Source organism: Oncorhynchus masou, chromosome 2 (genome assembly GCF_036934945.1).
Source record: "Oncorhynchus masou masou isolate Uvic2021 chromosome 2, UVic_Omas_1.1, whole genome shotgun sequence".
In the NCBI taxonomy this organism is placed as follows: domain Eukaryota; kingdom Metazoa; phylum Chordata; class Actinopteri; order Salmoniformes; family Salmonidae; genus Oncorhynchus; species Oncorhynchus masou.
In genome coordinates this window covers 440,366-461,990 of record NC_088213.1, presented here as the reverse complement: position 1 = coordinate 461,990, position 21,625 = coordinate 440,366, and the positions used below count along the sequence as shown (strand labels likewise).

At 41.4% G+C, this 21,625-nt stretch overlaps 1 protein-coding gene across 1 annotated transcript in view; it reads left to right on the top strand.

Annotated features, from left to right (window-relative positions):
• LOC135552073 (synaptic vesicle glycoprotein 2B-like) overlaps positions 1-21,625 on the top strand; it is an 85,527-nt gene that overhangs the window by 46,259 nt on the left and 17,643 nt on the right. The window contains exons 9-11 of the mRNA XM_064983460.1: positions 228-297; positions 20,240-20,420; positions 21,518-21,625. The exon at positions 21,518-21,625 is cut by the window's right edge and continues 44 nt beyond it. Of these exons, the coding sequence (XP_064839532.1) occupies positions 228-297; positions 20,240-20,420; positions 21,518-21,625 (359 nt within the window). The remainder of the gene's footprint in view (positions 1-227; positions 298-20,239; positions 20,421-21,517) is intronic.

Below are 21,625 nucleotides of genomic sequence, written 5' to 3'. Positions count from 1 at the left end.
AGACCCTCCAACTGAGTTAACAAGACCCTGATACCAGAACAGATCTATTCATTATGTTTCAGACCCTCCAACTATAACAAGACCCTGATCAGAACAGATCCCTCAGACCCCAACTGAGTTAACAAGACCCTGATACCAGAACAGATCCATTCATTATGTTATCCAGACCAAGCCCCAAGCCCCTCCCCCCAGCCCCTGCCCCAGCCCCAGCCCCAGGCCCCCCCCAGCCCCTGCCCCAGCCCCAGGCCCTGTCCCAGCCCCTGTCCCAGCCCCAGGCCTTGCCCAGCCCCTCCCGCTGTGACTAGTCTGTGACCTGGTTGAAGGCTAACTGTGATGCCTGAGGCCTGGTACAAGGACATACCGTTTGTAGAGGGTAGCATTTCGGGAGGATACTAATCCACAGTGAGGTGCACTGACAGCCCACCACAGCAACACATGCCGCTAGTCTAAGCTAAGCTGCTTACTCAACTGTAATTAGGGCTGTAGTATAAACCCAGGCCAGGGGTGCCTGAGAGACATGAGACATATACTGTAGCTGCTTCTCGCAACGACGGTCTACTGACACACACCTACGTACTGATTTCCTCTCACTTCAGGTCAAAATGGCCGCCATGTTTTCCAAAACGTTTTAGAAAGGCAGACTGAGGCAGATCAAGAACAACATCTGCACTCTGATTGGAGGATTCCAAAAAATGACCCGCTCGTAAGCGCTGCCAATCAAAATGACTCACATAATAAAAAGTTGCTCATTTTCAATGTAAGATAGTTCGATAACATAGCCCCTCAAAATTGCCAATGTATTATGGCCTTAAGAGGGCCGGCCAAGTACTGAATACTAGCTGGTGATATAAGAATATAATGAAGAATCAATAATATACAGGGGCTTTATTATGTACTGTATATTATGGTGTAACATCCAAATACATTCCTCTATCTTCATTTAGAAGGTGTTGCTACTATGTTAATATCCAAATAGATTCCTCTATCTTCATTTAGAAGGTGTTGTTACTATGTTACTATCCAAATAGATTCCTCTATCTCCATTTAGAAGGTGTTGTTACTATCCAAATAGATTCCTCTATCTTCATTTAGAAGGTGTTGTTACTATCCAAATATATTCCTCTATCTTCATTTAGAAGGTGTTGTTACTATCCAAATAGATTCCTCTATCTTCATTTAGAAGGTGTTGTTACTATCCAAATAGATTCCTCTATCTTCATTTAGAAGGTGTTGTTACTATCCAAATAGATTCCTCTATCTCCATTTAGAAGGTGTTGTTACTATGTTACTATCCAAATAGATTCCTCTATCTTCATTTAGAAGGTGTTGTTACTATCCAAATAGATTACTCTATCTCCATTTAGAAGGTGTTGTTACTATGTTACTATCCAAATAGATTCCTCTATCTCCATTTAGAAGGTGTTGTTACTATCCAAATAGATTCCTCTATCTTCATTTAGAAGGTGTTGTTACTATCCAAATAGATTCCTCTATCTTCATTTAGAAGGTGTTGTTACTATCCAAATAGATTCCTCTATCTTCATTTAGAAGGTGTTGTTACTATCCAAATAGATTCCTCTATCTCCATTTAGAAGGTGTTGTTACTATGTTACTATCCAAATAGATTCCTCTATCTTCATTTAGAAGGTGTTGTTACTATGTTACTATCCAAATAGATTCCTCTATCTTCATTTAGAAGGTGTTGTTACTATGTTACTATCCAAATAGATTCCTCTATCTTCATTTAGAAGGTGTTGTTACTATCCAAATAGATTCCTCTATCTTCATTTAGAAGGTGTTGTTACTATCCAAATAGATTCCTCTATCTTCATTTAGAAGGTGTTGTTACTATCCAAATAGATTCCTCTATCTTCATTTAGAAGGTGTTGTTACTATGTTACTATCCAAATAGATTCCTCTATCTTCATTTAGAAGGTGTTGTTACTATGTTAATATCCAAATAGATTCCTCTATCTTCATTTAGAAGGTGTTGTTACTATGTTACTATCCAAATAGATTCCTCTATCTTCATTTAGAAGGTGTTGTTACTATGTTACTATCCAAATAGATTCCTCTATCTTCATTTAGAAGGTGTTGTTACTATGTTACTATCCAAATAGATTCCTCTATCTTCATTTAGAAGGTGTTGTTACTATGTTACTATCCAAATAGATTCCTCTATCTTCATTTAGAAGGTGTTGTTACTATGTTACTATCCAAATAGATTCCTCTATCTTCATTTCGAAGGTGTTGTTACTATGTTACTATCCAAATAGATTCCTCTATCTTCATTTAGAAGGTGTTGTTACTATGTTACTATCCAAATAGATTCCTATATCTTCATTTAGAAGGTGTTGTTACTATGTTACTATCCAAATAGATTCCTCTATCTTCATTTAGAAGGTGTTGTTACTATGTTACTATCCAAATAGATTCCTCTATCTTCATTTAGAAGGTGTTGTTACTATGTTACTATCCAAATAGATTCCTCTATCTTCATTTAGAAGGTGTTGTTACTATGTTACTATCCAAATAGATTCCTCTATCTTCATTTAGAAGGTGTTGTTACTATGTTACTATCCAAATAGATTCCTCTATCTTCATTTAGAAGGTGTTGTTACTATGTTACTATCCAAATAGATTCCTCTATCTTCATTTAGAAGGTGTTGTTACTATGTTAATATCCAAATAGATTCCTCTATCTCCATTTAGAAGGTGTTGTTACTATGTTAATATCCAAATACATTCCTCTATCTTCATTTAGAAGGTGTTGTTACTATGTTACTATCCAAATAGATTCCTCTATCTTCATTTAGAAGGTGTTGTTCTATCCAAATAGATTCCTCTATCTTCATTTAGAAGGTGTTGTTACTATCCAAATATATTCCTCTATCTTCATTTAGAAGGTGTTGTTACTATCCAAATAGATTCCTCTATCTTCATTTAGAAGGTGTTGTTACTATCCAAATAGATTCCTCTTTCTTCATTTAGAAGGTGTTGTTACTATGTTACTATCCAAATAGATTCCTCTATCTTCATTTTGAAGGTGTTGTTACTATGTTACTATCCAAATAGATTCCTCTATCTTCATTTAGAAGGTGTTGTTACTATCCAAATAGATTCCTCTATCTTCATTTAGAAGGTGTTGTTACTATCCAAATAGATTCCTCTATCTTCATTTAGAAGGTGTTGTTACTATCCAAATAGATTCCACTATCTTCATTTAGAAGGTGTTGTTACTATCCAAATAGATTCCTCTATCTTCATTTAGAAGGTGTTGTTACTATGTTAATATCCAAATAGATTCCTCTATCTTCATTTAGAAGGTGTTGTTATTCCTTTATGTTACTATCCAAATAGATTCCTCTATCTTCATTTTAGAAGGTGTTGTTACTATGTTACGATCCAAATAGATTCCTCAATCTTCATTTAGAAGGTGTTGTTACTATCCAAATAGATTCCTTTATCTTCATTTAGAAGGTGTTGTTACTATCCAAATAGATTCCTCTATCTTCATTTAGAAGGTGTTGTTACTATCCAAATAGATTCCTCTATCTTCATTTAGAAGGTGTTGTTACTATGTTACTATCCAAATAGATTCCTCTATCTTCATTTAGAAGGTGTTGTTACTATGTTACTATCCAAATAGATTCCTCTATCTTCATTTAGAAGGTGTTGTTACTATCCAAATAGATTCCTCTATCTTCATTTAGAAGGTGTTGTTACTATCCAAATAGATTCCTCTATCTCCATTTAGAAGGTGTTGTTACTATGTTACTATCCAAATAGATTCCTCTATCTTCATTTAGAAGGTGTTGTTACTATGTTACTATCCAAATAGATTCCTCTATCTTCATTTAGAAGGTGTTGTTACTATGTTACTATCCAAATAGATTCCTCTATCTTAATTTAGAAGGTGTTGTTACTATCCAAATAGATTCCTCTATCTTCATTTAGAAGGTGTTGTTACTATGTTACGATCCAAATAGATTCCTCAATCTTCATTTAGAAGGTGTTGTTACTATCCAAATAGATTCCTTTATCTTCATTTAGAAGGTGTTGTTACTATCCAAATAGATTCCTCTATCTTCATTTAGAAGGTGTTGTTACTATCCAAATAGATTCCTCTATCTTCATTTAGAAGGTGTTGTTACTATGTTACTATCCAAATAGATTCCTCTATCTTCATTTAGAAGGTGTTGTTACTATGTTACTATCCAAATAGATTCCTCTATCTTCATTTAGAAGGTGTTGTTACTATCCAAATAGATTCCTATATCTTCATTTAGAAGGTGTTGTTACTATGTTACTATCCAAATAGATTCCTCTATCTCCATTTAGAAGGTGTTGTTACTATGTTACTATCCAAATAGATTCCTCTATCTTCATTTAGAAGGTGTTGTTACTATGTTACTATCCAAATAGATTCCTCTATCTTCATTTAGAAGGTGTTGTTCTATCCAAATAGATTCCTCTATCTTCATTTAGAAGGTGTTGTTACTATCCAAATATATTCCTCTATCTTCATTTAGAAGGTGTTGTTACTATCCAAATAGATTCCTCTATCTTCATTTAGAAGGTGTTGTTACTATCCAAATAGATTCCTCTTTCTTCATTTAGAAGGTGTTGTTACTATGTTACTATCCAAATAGATTCCTCTATCTTCATTTTGAAGGTGTTGTTACTATCCAAATAGATTCCTCTATCTTCATTTAGAAGGTGTTGTTACTATCCAAATAGATTCCTCTATCTTCATCTAGAAGGTGTTGTTACTATCCAAATAGATTCCTCTATCTTCATTTAGAAGGTGTTGTTACTATCCAAATAGATTCCTCTATCTTCATTTAGAAGGTGTTGTTACTATCCAAATAGATTCCTCTATCTTCATTTAGAAGGTGTTGTTACTATCCAAATAGATTCCACTATCTTCATTTAGAAGGTGTTGTTACTATCCAAATAGATTCCTCTATCTTCATTTAGAAGGTGTTGTTACTATGTTAATATCCAAATAGATTCCTCTATCTTCATTTAGAAGGTGTTGTTACTATCCAAATAGATTCCTCTATCTTCATTTAGAAGGTGTTGTTACTATGTTAATATCCAAATAGATTCCTCTATCTTCATTTAGAAGGTGTTGTTACTATCCAAATAGATTCCTCTATCTTCATTTAGAAGGTGTTGTTACTATGTTACTATCCAAATAGATTCCTCTATCTTCATTTAGAAGGTGTTGTTACTATCCAAATAGATTCCTCTATCTTCATTTAGAAGGTGTTGTTACTATCCAAATAGATTCCACTATCTTCATTTAGAAGGTGTTGTTACTATCCAAATAGATTCCTCTATCTTCATTTAGAAGGTGTTGTTACTATGTTACTATCCAAATAGATTCCTCTATCTTCATTTAGAAGGTGTTGTTACTATCCAAATAGATTCCCTCTATCTTCATTTAGAAGGTGTTGTTACTATGTTACTATCCAAATAGATTCCTCTATCTTCATTTAGAAGGTGTTGTTACTATCCAAATAGATTCCTCTATCTTCATTTAGAAGGTGTTGTTACTATCCAAATAGATTCCTCTATCTCCATTTAGAAGGTGTTGTTACTATGTTACTATCCAAATAGATTCCTCTATCTTCATTTAGAAGGTGTTGTTACTATGTTACGATCCAAATAGATTCCTCAATCTTCATTTAGAAGGTGTTGTTACTATCCAAATAGATTCCTTTATCTTCATTTAGAAGGTGTTGTTACTATCCAAATATATTCCTCTATCTTCATCTAGAAGGTGTTGTTACTATCCAAATGGATTACTCTATCTTCATCTAGAAGGTGTTGTTACTATCCAAATAGATTACTCTATCTTCATTTAGAAGGTGTTGTTACTATCCAAATAGATTCCTCTATCTTCATTTAGAAGGTGTTGTTAAAATGTTACTATCCAAATAGATTCCTCTATCTTCATTTAGAAGGTGTTGTTACCATGTTAATATCCAAATAGATTCCTCTATCTTCATTTAGAAGGTGTTGTTACTATGTTACTCTCCAAATAGATTCCTCTATCTTCATTTAGAAGGTGTTGTTACTATGTTAATATCTAAATAGATTCCTCTATTTTAATTTAGAAGGTGTTGTTACCATGTTAATATCCAAATAGATTCCTCTATCTTCATTTAGAAGGTGTTGTTACTATGTTACTATCCAAATAGATTCCTCTATCTTCATTTAGAAGGTGTTGTTACTATGTTAATATCCAAATAGATTCCTCTATCTTCATTTAGAAGGTGTTGTTACTATGTTACTATCCAAATAGATTCCTCTATCTTCATTTAGAAGGTGTTGTTACTATGTTACGATCCAAATAGATTCCTCAATCTTCATTTAGAAGGTGTTGTTACTATCCAAATAGATTCCTTTATCTTCATTTAGAAGGTGTTGTTACTATCCAAATATATTCCTCTATCTTCATCTAGAAGGTGTTGTTACTATCCAAATGGATTACTCTATCTTCATCTAGAAGGTGTTGTTACTATCCAAATAGATTACTCTATCTTCATTTAGAAGGTGTTGTTACTATCCAAATAGATTCCTCTATCTTCATTTAGAAGGTGTTGTTAAAATGTTACTATCCAAATAGATTCCTCTATCTTCATTTAGAAGGTGTTGTTACCATGTTAATATCCAAATAGATTCCTCTATCTTCATTTAGAAGGTGTTGTTACTATGTTACTCTCCAAATAGATTCCTCTATCTTCATTTAGAAGGTGTTGTTACTATGTTAATATCTAAATAGATTCCTCTATTTTAATTTAGAAGGTGTTGTTACCATGTTAATATCCAAATAGATTCCTCTATCTTCATTTAGAAGGTGTTGTTACTATCCAAATAGATTCCTCTATCTTAATTTAGAAGGTGTTGTTACTATGTTACTATCCAAATAGATTCCTCTATCTTCATTTAGAAGGTGTTGTTACTATGTTACTATCCAAATAGATTCCTCTATCTTCATTTAGAAGGTGTTGTTACTATCCAAATAGATTCCTCTATCTTCATTTAGAAGGTGTTGTTACTATCCAAATAGATTCCTCTATCTTCATTTAGAAGGTGTTGTTACTATCCAAATAGATTCCTCTATCTTCATTTAGAAGGTGTTGTTTTAACCCAGATTTATGTCACTGTGTATTGCTAGATTTGCTTTGTTGCTCTGGATTCATTTCCGTGAATGTGGGGGAATTCACATGTCTTTTTTGGAAGGATATATTCAATAAGGACTTTCCCCTTTTCCTAATTCATTAAGACCAGTTCAATAGGACAACGTGGCAAAGTGAGCCTCCTAGTGGAGGAGAGGACGCCCACTTTGCTGTGAGCCTTGAGCCACTGTGGAAAGTCTGGCAACACAACATTACTCTACTGTGAGCCTTGAGCCACTGTGTAAAGTCTGGCAGCACAACATTACTCTACTATGAGCCTGAAGCCACTGTGTAAAGTCTGGCAGCACAACATTACTCAACTATGAGCCTTGAGCCACTGTGTAAAGTCTGGCAGCACAACATTACTCTACTATGCGCCTTGAGCCACTGTGTAAAGTCTGGCTGCACAACATTACTCTACTATGAGCCTTGAGCCACTGTGTAAAGTCTGGCAGCACAACATTACTCTACTATGTGCCTTGAGCCACTGTGTAAAGTCTGGCAGCACAACATTACTCTACTATGAGCCTTGAGCCATTGTGTAAAGTCTGGCAGCACAACATTACTCTACTATGAGCCTTGAGCCACTGTGTAAAGTCTGGCAACACAACGGTACTCTACTGTGAGCATTGAGCCACTGTGTAAAGTCTGGCAACACAACATTACTCTACTATGAGCCTTGAGCCACTGTGTAAAGTCTGGCAGCACAACATTACTCTACTGTGAGCATTGAGCCACTGTGTAAAGTCTGGCAACACAACATTACTCTACTATGAGCCTTGAGCCACTGTGTAAAGTCTGGCAGCACAACATTACTCTACTGTGAGCATTGAGCCACTGTGTAAAGTCTGGCAGCACAACATTACTCTACTGTGAGCCTTGAGCCACTGTGTAAAGTCTGGCAGCACAACATTACTCTACTGTGAGCCTTGAGCCACTGTGTAAAGTCTGGCAACACAACATTACTCTACTGTGAGCGTTGAGCCACTGTGTAAAGTCTGGCAGCACAACATTACTCTACTGTGAGCCTTGAGCCACTGTGTAAAGTCTGGCAGCACAACATTACTCTACTGTGAGCCTTGAGCCACTGTGTAAAGTCTGGCAGCACAACATTACTCTACTGTGAGCCTTGAGCCACTGTGTAAAGTCTGGCAACACAACATTACTCTACTGTGAGCATTGAGCCACTGTGTAAAGTCTGGCAGCACAACATTACTCTACTGTTGGCTTGATTGACAGACAGAATGAGTATGGGTTTGGGATGATATCCTGTCCGTCCGTCCGTCCGTTTGTTTGTTTGTTTGTTTATGTTCCTGGCAGTACTAATACCTCTCTCTCTCTCTCTCTCTCTCAATTCAATTCAATTTGCTTTATTGGCATGACATAACAATGTACTGTACATCCTGCCGAATATTGTCGACAGGACAACAGTAACAACAATAATCAAGGGTCAAAATAACCAGACATTCAACAATAACAATAAGCATAGAGGACATGGTTGGTCTGTCAGACACTGTCCCTCATCTTATGGCAGGCAGCAATGTAGTGTGTTGCCAACACACAGCTCTCTGTGTCCTCCCTCAACAGGACGGGTCGCCTATCCTCATCAGAGAGGTCTTTGAAACCTTAAATAAGGGTTCTCAAATTTGGGGAAATTAAACAAATTGAATGAATTAGTGAAACTAATTTAAACTAAATGTAACTAAATGAAACTAATTGTTTTATATGTTTTACATTTTGACAAGAAATGCAGCTCTGTCTCAGGTTCTGCTGTGGTGCAGTGGTTACACAGCCTTTCCTCTACAGGGAGCCAGGTTTTCCTGTGTCTACCCTGCAAGGCTGTTCTCACTGAGCCTGTACGTTGTCAAGGTTTTTCTAAGGTTTTGATCAGTAACCATGGTCAAATAGTTTTCCATGGTTTACTGTCAATTTAGGGCTAAATAGCACTGCATTTTGCTTTGTGCTTGTGTTTCCCAATAAGCAATGTAGTTTTGTTTTGACTGTGTTGTAGTTTGTTTTATTCTGATTGATTGGATGTTCTGGTCCTGAGGCTTCAGTGTGTTAGTAGAACAGGTTAGTGAACTCAGCCCCAGGACCAACTGGATGAGGGGACTGATGTTTCAGTGCGTTAGTAGAACAGGTTTGTGAACTCAGCCCCAGGACCAACTGGATGAGGGGACTGAGGCTTCAGTGTGTTAGTAGAACAGGTAAGTGAACTCAGCCCCAGGACCAGCTGAATGAGGGGACTGAGGCGTCAGTGTGTTAGTAGAACAGGTTAGTGAACTCAGCCCCAGGACCAGCTGAATGAGGGGACTGAGGCGTCAGTGTGTTAGTAGAACAGGTTAGTGAACTCAGCCCCAGGACCAGCTGGATGAGGGGACTGAGGCTTCAGTGTGTTAGTAGAACAGGTTAGTGAACTCAGCCCCAGGACCAGCTGGATGAGGGGACTGAGGCTTCAGTGTGTTAGTAGAACAGGTTAGTGAAATCAGCCCCAGGACCAGCTGGATGAGGGGACTGAGGCTTCAGTGTGTTAGTAGAACAGGTTAGTGAACTCAGCCCCAGGACGAGCTGGATGAGGGGACTGAGGCTTCAGTGTGTTAGTAGAACAGGTTAGTGAACTCAGCCCCAGGACCAGGTGGATGAGGGGACTGAGGCTTCAGTGTGTTAGTAGAACAGGTTAGTGAACTCAGCCCCAGGACCAGCTGGATGAGGGGACTGAGGCTTCAGTGTGTTAGTAGAACAGGTTAGTGAACTCAGCCCCAGGACCAGCTGGGTGAGGGGACTGAGGCTTCAGTGTGTTAGTAGAACAGGTTAGTGAACTCAGCCCCAGGACCAGCTGGATGAGGGGACTGAGGCTTCAGTGTGTTAGTAGAACAGGTTAGTGAACTCAGCCCCAGGACCAGCTGGATGAGGGGACTGAGGCTTCAGTGTGTTAGTAGAACAGGTTAGTGAACTCAGCCCCAGGACCAGCTGGGTGAGGGGACTGAGGCTTCAGTGTGTTAGTAGAACAGGTTAGTGAACTCAGCCCCAGGACCAGCTGGGTGAGGGGACTGAGGCTTCAGTGTGTTAGTAGAACAGGTTAGTGAACTCAGCCCCAGGACCAGCTGGGTGAGGGGACTGAGGCTTCAGTGTGTTAGTAGAACAGGTTAGTGAACTCAGCCCCAGGACCAGCTGGTTGAGGGGACTGAGGCTTCAGTGTGTTAGTAGAACAGGTTTGTGAAATCAGCCCCAGGACCAGCTGGATGAGGGGACTGAGGCTTCAGTGTGTTAGTAGAACAGGTTAGTGAACTCAGCCCCAGGACCAACTGGATGAGGGGACTGAGGCTTCAGTGTGTTAGTAGAACAGGTTAGTGAACTCAGGACCAGCTGGATGAGGGGACTGAGGTGTCAGTGTGTTAGTAGAACAGGTTAGTGAACTCAGCCCCAGGACCAGCTGGATGAGGGGACTGAGGCTTCAGTGTGTTAGTAGAACAGGTTAGTGAACTCAGCCCCAGGACCAGCTGGATGAGGGGACTGAGGCTTCAGTGTGTTAGTAGAACAGGTTAGTGAACTCAGCCCCAGGACCAGCTGGATGAGGGGACTGAGGCTTCAGTGTGTTAGTTGAACAGGTTAGTGAACTCAGCCCCAGGACCAGCTGGATGAGGGGACTGAGGCGTCAGTGTGTTAGTAGAACAGGTTAGTGAACTCAGCCCCAGGACGAGCTGGATGAGGGGACTGAGGCTTCAGTGTGTTAGTAGAACAGGTTAGTGAACTCAGCCCCAGGACCAGGTGGATGAGGGGACTGAGGCTTCAGTGTGTTAGTAGAACAGGTTAGTGAACTCAGCCCCAGGACCAGCTGGATGAGGGGACTGAGGCTTCAGTGTGTTAGTTGAACAGGTTAGTGAAATCAGCCCCAGGACCAGCTGGATGAGTGGACTGAGGCTTCAGTGTGTAAGTAGAACAGGTTAGTGAAATCAGCCCCAGGACCAGCTGGATGAGGGGACTGAGGCTTCAGTGTGTTAGTAGAACAGGTTAGTGAAATCAGCCCCAGGACCAGCTGGATGAGGGGACTGAGGCTTCAGTGTGTTAGTAGAACAGGTTAGTGAACTCAGGACCAGCTGGATGAGGGGACTGAGGCTTCAGTGTGTTAGTAGAACAGGTTAGTGAACTCAGCCCCAGGACCAGCTGGATGAGGGGACTGAGGCTTCAGTGTGTTTGTAGAACAGGTTAGTGAACTCAGCCCCAGGACCAGCTGGATGAGGGGACTGAGGCTTCAGTGTGTTAGTAGAACAGGTTAGTGAACTCAGGACCAGCTGGATGAGGGGACTGAGGCTTCAGTGTGTTAGTAGAACAGGTTAGTGAACTCAGCCCCAGGACCAGCTGGATGAGGGGACTGAGGCTTCAGTGTGTTTGTAGAACAGGTTAGTGAACTCAGCCCCAGGACCAGCTGGATGAGGGGACTGAGGCTTCAGTGTGTTAGTAGAACAGGTTAGTGAACTCAGCCCCAGGACCAGCTGGATGAGGGGACTGAGGCATCAGTGTGTTAGTAGAACAGGTTAGTGAAATCAGCCCCAGGACCAGCTGGATGAGGGGACTGAGGCGTCAGTGTGTTAGTAGAACAGGTTAGTGAACTCAGCCCCAGGACGAGCTGGATGAGGGGACTGAGGCTTCAGTGTGTTAGTAGAACAGGTTAGTGAACTCAGCCCCAGGACCAGCTGGATGAGGGGACTGAGGCTTCAGTGTGTTAGTTGAACAGGTTAGTGAAATCAGCCCCAGGACCAGCTGGATGAGGGGACTGAGGCTTCAGTGTGTTAGTAGAACAGGTTAGTGAACTCAGGACCAGCTGGATGAGGGGACTGAGGTGCCAATGTGTAAGTAGAACAGGTTAGTGAACTCAGCCCCAGGACCAGCTGGATGAGGGGACTGAGGCATCAGTGTGTAAGTAGAAGGGGTTAGTAAACTCAGCCCCAGGATCTGCCGGATGAGGGGACTGAGGCTTCAGTGTGTTAGTTGAACAGGTTAGTGAAATCAGCTCCAGGACCAGCTGGATGAGGGGACTGAGGCTTCAGTGTGTTAGTAGAACAGGTTAGTGAACTCCGCCCCAGGACCAGCTGGATGAGGGGACTGAGGCTTCAGTGTGTTAGTAGAACAGGTTAGTGAAATCAGAACCAGGACCAGCTGGATGAGGGGACTGAGGCGTCAGTGTGTTAGTAGAACAGGTTAGTGAACTCAGCCCCAGGACCAGCTGGATGAGGGGACTGAGGCTTCAGTGTGTTAGTAGAACAGGTTAGTGAACTCAGCCCCAGGACCAGCTGAATGAGGGGACTGAGGCGTCAGTGTGTTAGTAGAACAGGTTAGTGAAATCAGCCCCAGGACCAGCTGGATGAGGGGACTGAGGCTTCAGTGTGTTAGTAGAACAGGTTAGTGAACTCAGCTCCAGGACCAGCTGGATGAGGGGACTGAGGCTTCAGTGTGTTAGTAGAACAGGTTAGTGAAATCCGCCCCAGGACCAGCTGGATGAGGGGACTGAGGCTTCAGTGTGTTAGAAGAACAGGTTAGTGAAATCAGCCCCAGGACCAGCTGGATGAGGGGACTGAGGCTTCAGTGTGTTAGTAGAACAGGTTAGTGAACTCCGCCCCAGGACCAGCTGGATGAGGGGACTGAGGCTTCAGTGTGTTAGTATAACAGGTTAGTGAAATAAGCCCCAGGACCAGCTGGATGAGGGGACTGAGGCTTCAGTGTGTTAGTAGAACAGGGTAGTGAACTCAGGACCAGCTGGATGAGGGGACTGAGGCGTCAGTGTGTTAGTAGAACAGGTTAGTGAACTCAGCCCCAGGACCAGCTGGATGAGGGGACTCTTTTCTTTGCTCAGCTCTTGGCATGGCTCTTGACTGTATTTTAGATGTTTCCCAATCTTAACTGCTCTTTAAAAAAATAATTTGTATTGGTTATTGTCCTAATTCTGCCCTGCATGCATTGTTTGTAGTTTTCCTCTGGACATGTAAGAGAATCTTACAGAACTCTGCATGCAGGGTTTCAATGGGATGTTTGTCCCATTGGGTGATATCTTGTTTTTCAGGTGGACCCCACACATCGCTGCCATAAAGTGCAGTTTGTTCAATGACAAATTTAAATTTGTTTTTAAATTAAGTAGAATGCCCTGCATACTTCCTCTCTCAGTTCATTCACTGCCTCATTAAGGTGTCCAGTTGGTCTTATTTTTAAAGTAATTGTAGTGTGTGCAGTACTCTATATATTTAAACCTCAGTAATTGTAGTGTGTGCAGTACTCTATATATTTAAACCTCAGTAATTGTAGTGTGTGCAGTACTCTATATATTTAAACCTTAGTAATTGTAGTGTGTGCAGTACTCTATATATTTAAACATAAGTAATTGTAGTATGTGCAGTACTCTATATATTTTGTACCAATTGAGATATATTTTGAGATATATTTTGTACCAATTTCGCACTAGTGAATTTGAGCATCTCATTTAGGATGACATTAGGTCTGCATGCATTTTAAATGTGAGGGTCTGAAGTTTCTTATACTCAGGAGTTTGGGCTCCTGAGTGGGTCAGGGGTCTAAGGCACTACAGACCCTGGTTCAATACCAGTCCCATAGGGCTGCACATCAATTGGTTACGTGTTTGGCCGGTGTAGGCCGTCACTGTAAATAAGACATTCTTTGTTAACTGACTTGCAGAGTTAAATGAAGGTTAAATAAAGCATTATAGAGCTCCTGGTCTGGTGATTGGTCAGTAATGGTCAGTTTGATTGGTCAGTAATGGCTAGTTTGATTGGTCAGTTTGATCGGTCAGTAATGGCCAGTTTGATTGGTCAGTTTGATTGGTCAGTAATGGCCAGTTTGATTGGTCAGTAATGGTCAGTTTGATTGGTCAGTAATGGTTAGATTGATTGGTCTGTAATGGTCAGTTTGATTGGTCAGTAATGGTCAGTTTGATTGGTCAGTAATGGTCAGTTTGATTGGTCAGTAATGGTTAGATTGATTGGTCAGTAATGGTCAGTTTGATTGGTCTGTAATGGTCAGTTTGATTGGTCAGTAATGGTCAGCTTGATTGGTCAGTTTGATTGGTCAGTAATGGTCAGCTTGATTGGTCAGTAATGGTCAGTTTGATTAGTCAGTAATGGTCAGATTGATTGGTCAGATTGATTGGTCTGTAATGGTCAGTTTGATTGGTCAGTTTGATTGGTCAGTAATGGTCAGTTTGATTGGTCAGTTTGATTGGTCAGTAATGGTCAGATTGATTGGTCAGTTTGATTGGTCTGTAATGGTCAGTTTGATTGGTCAGTAATGGTCAGTTTGATTGGTCAGTAATGGTCAGTTTGATTAGTCAGTAATGGTCAGATTGATTGGTCAGATTGATTGGTCAGTAATGGTCAGTTTGATTGGTCAGTTTGATTGGTCAGTAATGGTCAGTTTGATTGGCCTTTATATATTTTATAACACGGTTCAACTTGTCATGAATTTGTTCTGCATCACTTTGAACAGTGTTGTAGAGAGTTTTTTAATGGGTTATTAGTTTATAATGGGTTATTAGTTTATAATGGGGTATGAGTTTAGAATGGGTTATTAGTTTATAATGGGTTATTAGTTTATAATGGGTTATTAGTTTATAATGGGTTATTAGTTTATAATGGGTAATTAGTTTAGAATGGGTTAATAGTTTATAACGGGTTATTAGTTTATAACGGGTTATTAGTTTATAATGGGTTAATAGTTTATAGTGGGTTAATAGTTTATAACGGGTTATTAGTTTATAATGGGTTAATAGTTTATAATGGGTTAATAGTTTATAACGGGTTAATAGTTTATAATGGGTTAATAGTTTATAATGGGTTAATAGTTTATAACGGGTTATTCGATTATAACGGGTTATTAGTTTATAATGGGTTATTCGTTTATAATGGGGTTTAGTCTATAATGGGTTATTAGTTTATAATGGGGTATTAGTTTATAACGGGGTATTAGTTTATAATGGGTTAATAGTTTATAATGGGTTAATAGTTTATAACAGGTTAATAGTTTAGAACGGGTTAATAGTTTATGGTTATTAGTTTATAATGAGTTATTTGTTTATAATGGGTTATTAGTTTATAATGGGGTTTAGTCTATAATGGGGTATTAGTTTATTATGGGTTATTAGTTTATAATGGGTTATTCGTTTATAATGGTTGTTAGTTCATAATGGGTTATTAGTTTATAACGGGTTTTACGGGTTATAAGTTTATAATGGGGTATTAGTTTATAGTTTATAATGGGGTATTAGTTTATAATGGGTTAATAGTTTATAATGGGTTAATAGTTTATAACGGGTTAATAGTTTATAACGGGTTATAAGTTTATAACGGGTTAATAGTTTATAATGGGGTATTAGTTTATAATGGGTTAATAGTTTATAATGGGTTAATAGTTTATAACGGGTTATTAGTTTATAACGGGTTAATAGTTTATAATGGGGTATTAGTTTATAATGGGTTATTAGTTTATAACGGGTTACTAGTTTGTAACGGGGTATTAGTTTATAGTGGGTTATTAGTTTATAACGGGTTAATAGTTTGTAATGTGGTATTAGTTTATAATGGGTTATTAGTTTATAATGGGTTATTAGTTTATAATGGGTTATTAGTTTATAATGGGTTATTAGTTTATAACGGGGTATTAGTTTATAATGGGTTATTCGTTTCTAATGGGTTATTAGTTTATAATGGGTTATTAATTTATAATGGGTTATTAGTTTATAACGGGGAATTAGTTTATAACGGGGAATTAGTTTATAACGGGTTATTAGTTTATAATGGGTTATTAGTTTATAACGGGGAATTAGTTTATAATGGGTTATTAGTTTATAATGGGTTATTAGTTTATAATGGGTAATTCGTTTACAATGGCTAATTAGTTTATAATGGGTACATACTGTATGTCAAGGTTTTATATCACTAATTCCTTTTGTTTTGATTTTATTTTTAGGTTTCTCCAATTTTGCCAGAAGTTGTTTGTGTTTATGGACTGGGACAGCAGGTAGTCTAGTGGTTAGAGTGTTGGGGCAGCAGGTAGTCTAGTGGTTAGAGTGTAGGGGCGTCAGGTAGTATAGTGGTTAGAGTGTAGGGGTGGCAGGTTGTCTAGTGGTTAGAGTGTAGGGGTGGCAGGTAGTCTAGTGGTTAGAGTGTTAGGGGCGGCAGGTAGTCTAGTGGTTAGAGTGTAGGGGCAGCAGTGGTTAGTCTAGTGGTTAGAGTGTAGGGGCAGCAGGTAGTCTAGTGGTTATGTTGGGGCGGCAGGTAGTCTAGTGGTTAGAGTGTAGGGGCAGCAGGTAGTCTAGTGGTTAGAGTGTAGGGGCAGCAGGTAGTCTAGTGGTTAGAGTGTAGGGGCAGCAGGTAGTCTAGCAGGTAGTCTAGTGGTTAGAGTGTAGGGGCAGCAGGTAGTCTAGTGGTTAGAGTGTAGGGGCAGCAGGTAGTCTAGTGGTTAGAGTGTAGGGGCAGCAGGTAGTCTAGTGGTTAGAGTGTAGGGGCAGCAGTTAGTCTAGTGGTTAGAGTGTAGGGGCAGCAGGTAGTCTAGTGATTAGAGTGTAGGGGCAGCAGGTAGTCTAGCAGGTAGTCTAGTGGTTAGAGTGTAGGGGCAGCAGGTAGTCTAGCAGGTAGTCTAGTGGTTAGAGTGTAGGGGCAGCAGGTAGTCTAGTGGTTAGAGTGTAGGGGGGGCAGGTAGTCTAGTGGTTAGAGTGTAGGGGCAGCAGGTAGTCTAGCAGGTAGTCTAGTGGTTAGAGTGAAGGGGCAGCAGGTAGTCTAGTGGTTAGAGTGTAGGGGCGGTAGGTAGCCTAGTGGTTAGAGTGTAGAGGAGGTAGGTAGCCTAGTGATTAGAGTGTAGGGGCATCAGGTAGCCTAGTGGTTAGAGTGTAGGGGCGGCAGGTAGCCTAGTGGTTAGAGTGTAGGGGCGGCAGGTAGCCTAGTGATTAGAGTGTAGGGGCGGTAGGTAGCCTAGTGGTTAGAGTGTAGGGGGGGCAGGTAGTCTAGTGGTTAGAGTTTTATGGGCGGCAGGTAGTTTAGCGGTTAGAGTGTAGGGGCGGCAGGCAGCCTAGTGGTTAGAGTGTAGGGGCGTCAGGTAGCCTAGTGGTTAGAGTGTAGGGGCGGCAGGTAGCCTAGTGGTTAGAGTGTAGGGGCGGTAGGTAGCCTTGTGGTTGGAGTGTAGGGGCGGCAGGTAGCCTAGTGGTTAGAGTGTAGGGGCGGCAGGTAGCCTAGTGTTTAGAGTATAGGGGAGGGGTAGGTAGCCTAGTGGTTGGAGTGTAGGGGGGTAGGTAGCCTAGTGGTTGGAGTGTAGGGGCGGTAGGTAGCCTAGTGGTTAGAGTGTAGGGGCAGCAGGTAGCCTAGTGGTTAGAGTGTAGGGGCGGCAGGTAGCCTCGTGGTTGAAGCGTTGGACCAGTAACCAAAAAGTTGCTAGATCTAATCCCTGAGCTGACAAGGTAACAATCTGTCAAGGCAGTTAAACCCCTGTTCCTAGGCTGTCACTGTAAATAAGAATTTGTTCTTAATAAACTGACTTTTGAGTTTTAAAGTCTCACAGCAATGAAGGCCTTTTGCCTGAATATATAGTTGATGTTTTGTTCTGCCAGATTGATGCCTTCTTCACTGTGAGTGGATGTGCTCTCCAGGAAGTTATTTAAGACTGTCTGGATATGTTGGTTACTGGTTGCTGTCTGCTATTTTTCTGTGCTGTTTTGGGCCCATCTGTATGAATGTCTGATGTTGTACAGCTTACTGGGCTGTGAATGTGTGGTTGTTTCCATGTCTGTTCTTCTGAGGAACACCATAACGTGTCTGTGATCAGACAGAGGTGTTCGTGGCTTGATAGTGAATGAGCTGAGAGAGAAGGGGTCCCTGTCTGTGATCATATAGTCTACTCTACTGTGGCCAAGAGGTGAGCAGTAGGTGAATCTCCCCAAAGAGTCCCCCCCATAACCTATCATTGACAAAGTACAGACCCAGGCTTCTACAGAGCTGCAACAGATCCCTTCTGTTCTTGATGACGGTGCTGTCACTGTTGTTTCTATGGGGCAGATGAAGACAGTTAGAAACAGTACGGCCTGTAATAAAGCTGTCCCCTCGTGTGCTCGTTAGATCAGGTAGTGTTCCTGTGAGCGAATTTGTGTCCCCACAGATGAGGACATTTCCATGGGCCTGCAAATGGCAGGTCTCTTCCTCAAGGGTGGGGAATATCTTCTTTGAGTTACAGTGCCTTGCTAAAGTATTCAGCCCCCCTTTGAACTTTGCCACATTTCAGGCTTCAAACATAAAGATATAAAACTGTATTTTTTTGTGAAGAATCACCAACAAGTGGGACACAATCATGAAGTGGAACGACATTTATTGGATATTTCAAACTTTTTAACAAATCAAAAACTGAAAAATTGGGCGTGCAAAATTATTCAGCCCCTTTACTTTCAGTGCAGCAAACTCTGTCCAGAAGTTCAGTGAGGATCTCTGAATGATCCAATGTTGACCTAAATGACTAATGATGATAAATACAATCCACCTGTGTGTAATCAAGTCTCCGTATAAATGCACCTGCACTGTGATAGTCTCAGAGGTCTGTTAAAAGCGCAGAGAGCATCATGAAGAACAAGGAACACACCAGGCAGGTCCGAGATACTGTTGTGAAGAAGTTTAAAGCCGGATTTGGATACAAAAAGATTTTCCAAGCTTTAAACATCCCAAGGAGCACTGTGCAAGCGATAATATTGAAATGGAATGAGTATCAGACCACTGCAAATCTACCAAGACCTGGCCGTCCCTCTAAACTTTCAGCTCATACAAGGAGAAGACTGATCAGAGATGCAGCCAAGAGGCCCATGATCACTCTGGATGAACTGCAGAGATCTACAGCTGAGGTGGGAGACTCTGTCCATAGGACAACAATCAGTCGTATATTGCACAAATCTGGCCTTTATGGAAGAGTGGCAAGAAGAAAGCCATTTCTTAAAGATATCCTTAAAAAGTGCTGTTTAAAGTTTGCCGCAAGCCACCTGGGAGACACACCAAACATGTGGAAGAAGGTGCTCTGGTCAGATGAAACCAAAATTGAACTTTTTGGCAACAATGCAAAACGTTATGTTTGGCGTAAAAGCGACACAGCTCATCACCCTGAACACACCATACCCACTGTCAAACATGGTGGTGGCAGCATCATGGTTTGGGCCTGCTTTTCTTCAGCAGGGACAGGGAAGATGGTTAAAATTGATGGGAAGATGGATGGAGCCAAATACAGGACCATTCTGGAAGAAAACCTGATGGAGTCTGCAAAAGACCTGAGACTGGGACGGAGATTTGTCTTCCAACAAGACAATGATCCAAAACATAAAGCAAAATCTACAATGCAATGGTTCAAAAATAAACATATCCAGGTGTTAGAATGGCCAAGTCAAAGTCCAGACCTGAATCCAATCGAGAATCTGTGGAAAGAACTGAAAACTGCTGTTCACAAATGCTCTCCATCCAACCTCACTGAGCTCGAGCTGTTTTGCAAGGAGGAATGGAAAAAAAATTCAGTCTCTCGATGTGCAAAACTGATAGAGACATACCCCAAGCGACTTACAGCTGTAATCGCAGCAAAAGGTGGCGCTACAAAGTATTAACTTAAGGGGGCTGAATAATTTTGCTAGCCCAATTTTTCAGTTTTTGATTTGTTAAAAAAGTTTGAAATATCCAATAAATGTCGTTCCACTTCATGATTGTGTCCCACTTGTTGATTCTTCACAAAAAAATACAGTTTTATATCTTTATGTTTGAAGCCTGAAATGTGGCAAAAGGTCGCAAAGTTCAAGGGGGCCGAATACTTTCGCAAAACACTGTATATGGGGATTCTGAGGGGGCATATATATAGCGCAAAATAACAAATCTTTCTGTCAGTACAAGTTCTATTTTCAGTTTTAACCAAATGTGATAATTACCAATTTTGAGGGGATCGATTAGATTTTTTTGGGGGGGGGTTTGTACCAAATGATCAATCCTCCAGAGTCTCTGCCTCTATTGACAGAGCTGTGTTTCTCTCTCTGTTAACAGGTCTGTTGGTGTATGTGTCGATGATGGTGGGGGCTTTCGTGTGGGGCAGCCTGGCGGATAAGATGGGCCGTAGGAAATGTCTGATCTACTGTCTGGCCATCGACTGTGTCTTCAGCTTCCTGTCCTGCTTCGCTCAGGGATACGGTTTCTTCCTCTTCTTCCGGTTCTGCTCCGGCTTCGGGTGAGATGAGACTCTGTTGCTGAGATGGAGAGAGAGATGGTGAGAGGGATGTAGAGACGGATGTAGAGAGGGATGTAGAGAAAGAGATGGAGAGAGGGATGTAGAGAGATGGATGTAGAGAAATGGCGAGAGGGATGTAGAGAGAGGGATGGAGAGGGAGATGAAGAGAGATGGATGAAGAGAGATGGATGTAGAGAGAGGGATGGAGAGGGAGATGAGGAGAGATGGATGTTGAGAGAGGGATGGGGAGGGAGATGTAGAGAGATGGATGTAGAGAGATGGCGAGAGGGATGTAGAGAGAGGGATGGAGAGGGAGATGAGGAGAGATGGATGTTGAGAGAGGGATGGGGAGGGAGATGAAGAGAGATGGATGTTGAGAGAGGGATGGAGAGGGAGATGAAGAGAGATGATTACTGTAAGCTATCTCTGGAGGAATCCCTGATCCCAGCTCTGTCTGGAGGACTCCCCTGAACGCAGCTCTGTCTGGAGGACTCCCCCTGAACCCAGCTCTGTCTGGAGGACTCCCTGAGCCCAGCTCTGCCTGGAGGACTCCCCTTTAACCCAGCTCTGTCTGGAGGACTCCCTGAGCCCAGCTCTGTCTGGAGGACTCCCTGAGCCCAGCTCTGTCTGGAGGACTCCCTGAGCCCAGCTCTGTCTGGAGGACTCCCTGAGCCCAGCTCTGTCTGGAGGACTCCCTGAGCCCAGCTCTGTCTGGAGGACTCCCTGAGCCCAGCCCTGTCTGGAGGACTCCCTGAGCCCAGCCAAGGCCCCAAGATCATAATATCATGGTCCAGTCCTAAATGGCTGCTTATTCCCTATTAAGTTCACTTCCTATGGGCTCTGGTCAGAAGGTTCGCTCCACAAAGGGAATAAGGTGACATTTGGACACATCATAACAGAACCCTTTCCCGGAGCCAACGGGAGAATAGGTCCAGGTGTCTGGGGTTGTGTGGTCAGACCGTGAATTCAACAAAGTCCACAGAACAGACCTCCTCAAGAGGATAACACCCCATTTCACTGTTTCAACAGTCCTGCACATGTTAAAGAATATATTCAGAGTTTAAATGTCTCTAATCTCTGTTGTATTGTTCCACCAGGATCGGAGGGACTGTCCCCATCGTGTACACCTACTTCGCAGAGTTCCTCCAGATGGATAAGAGAGGGGAGCACCTTAGCTGGCTGTGTATGTTCTGGATGTTCGGTGG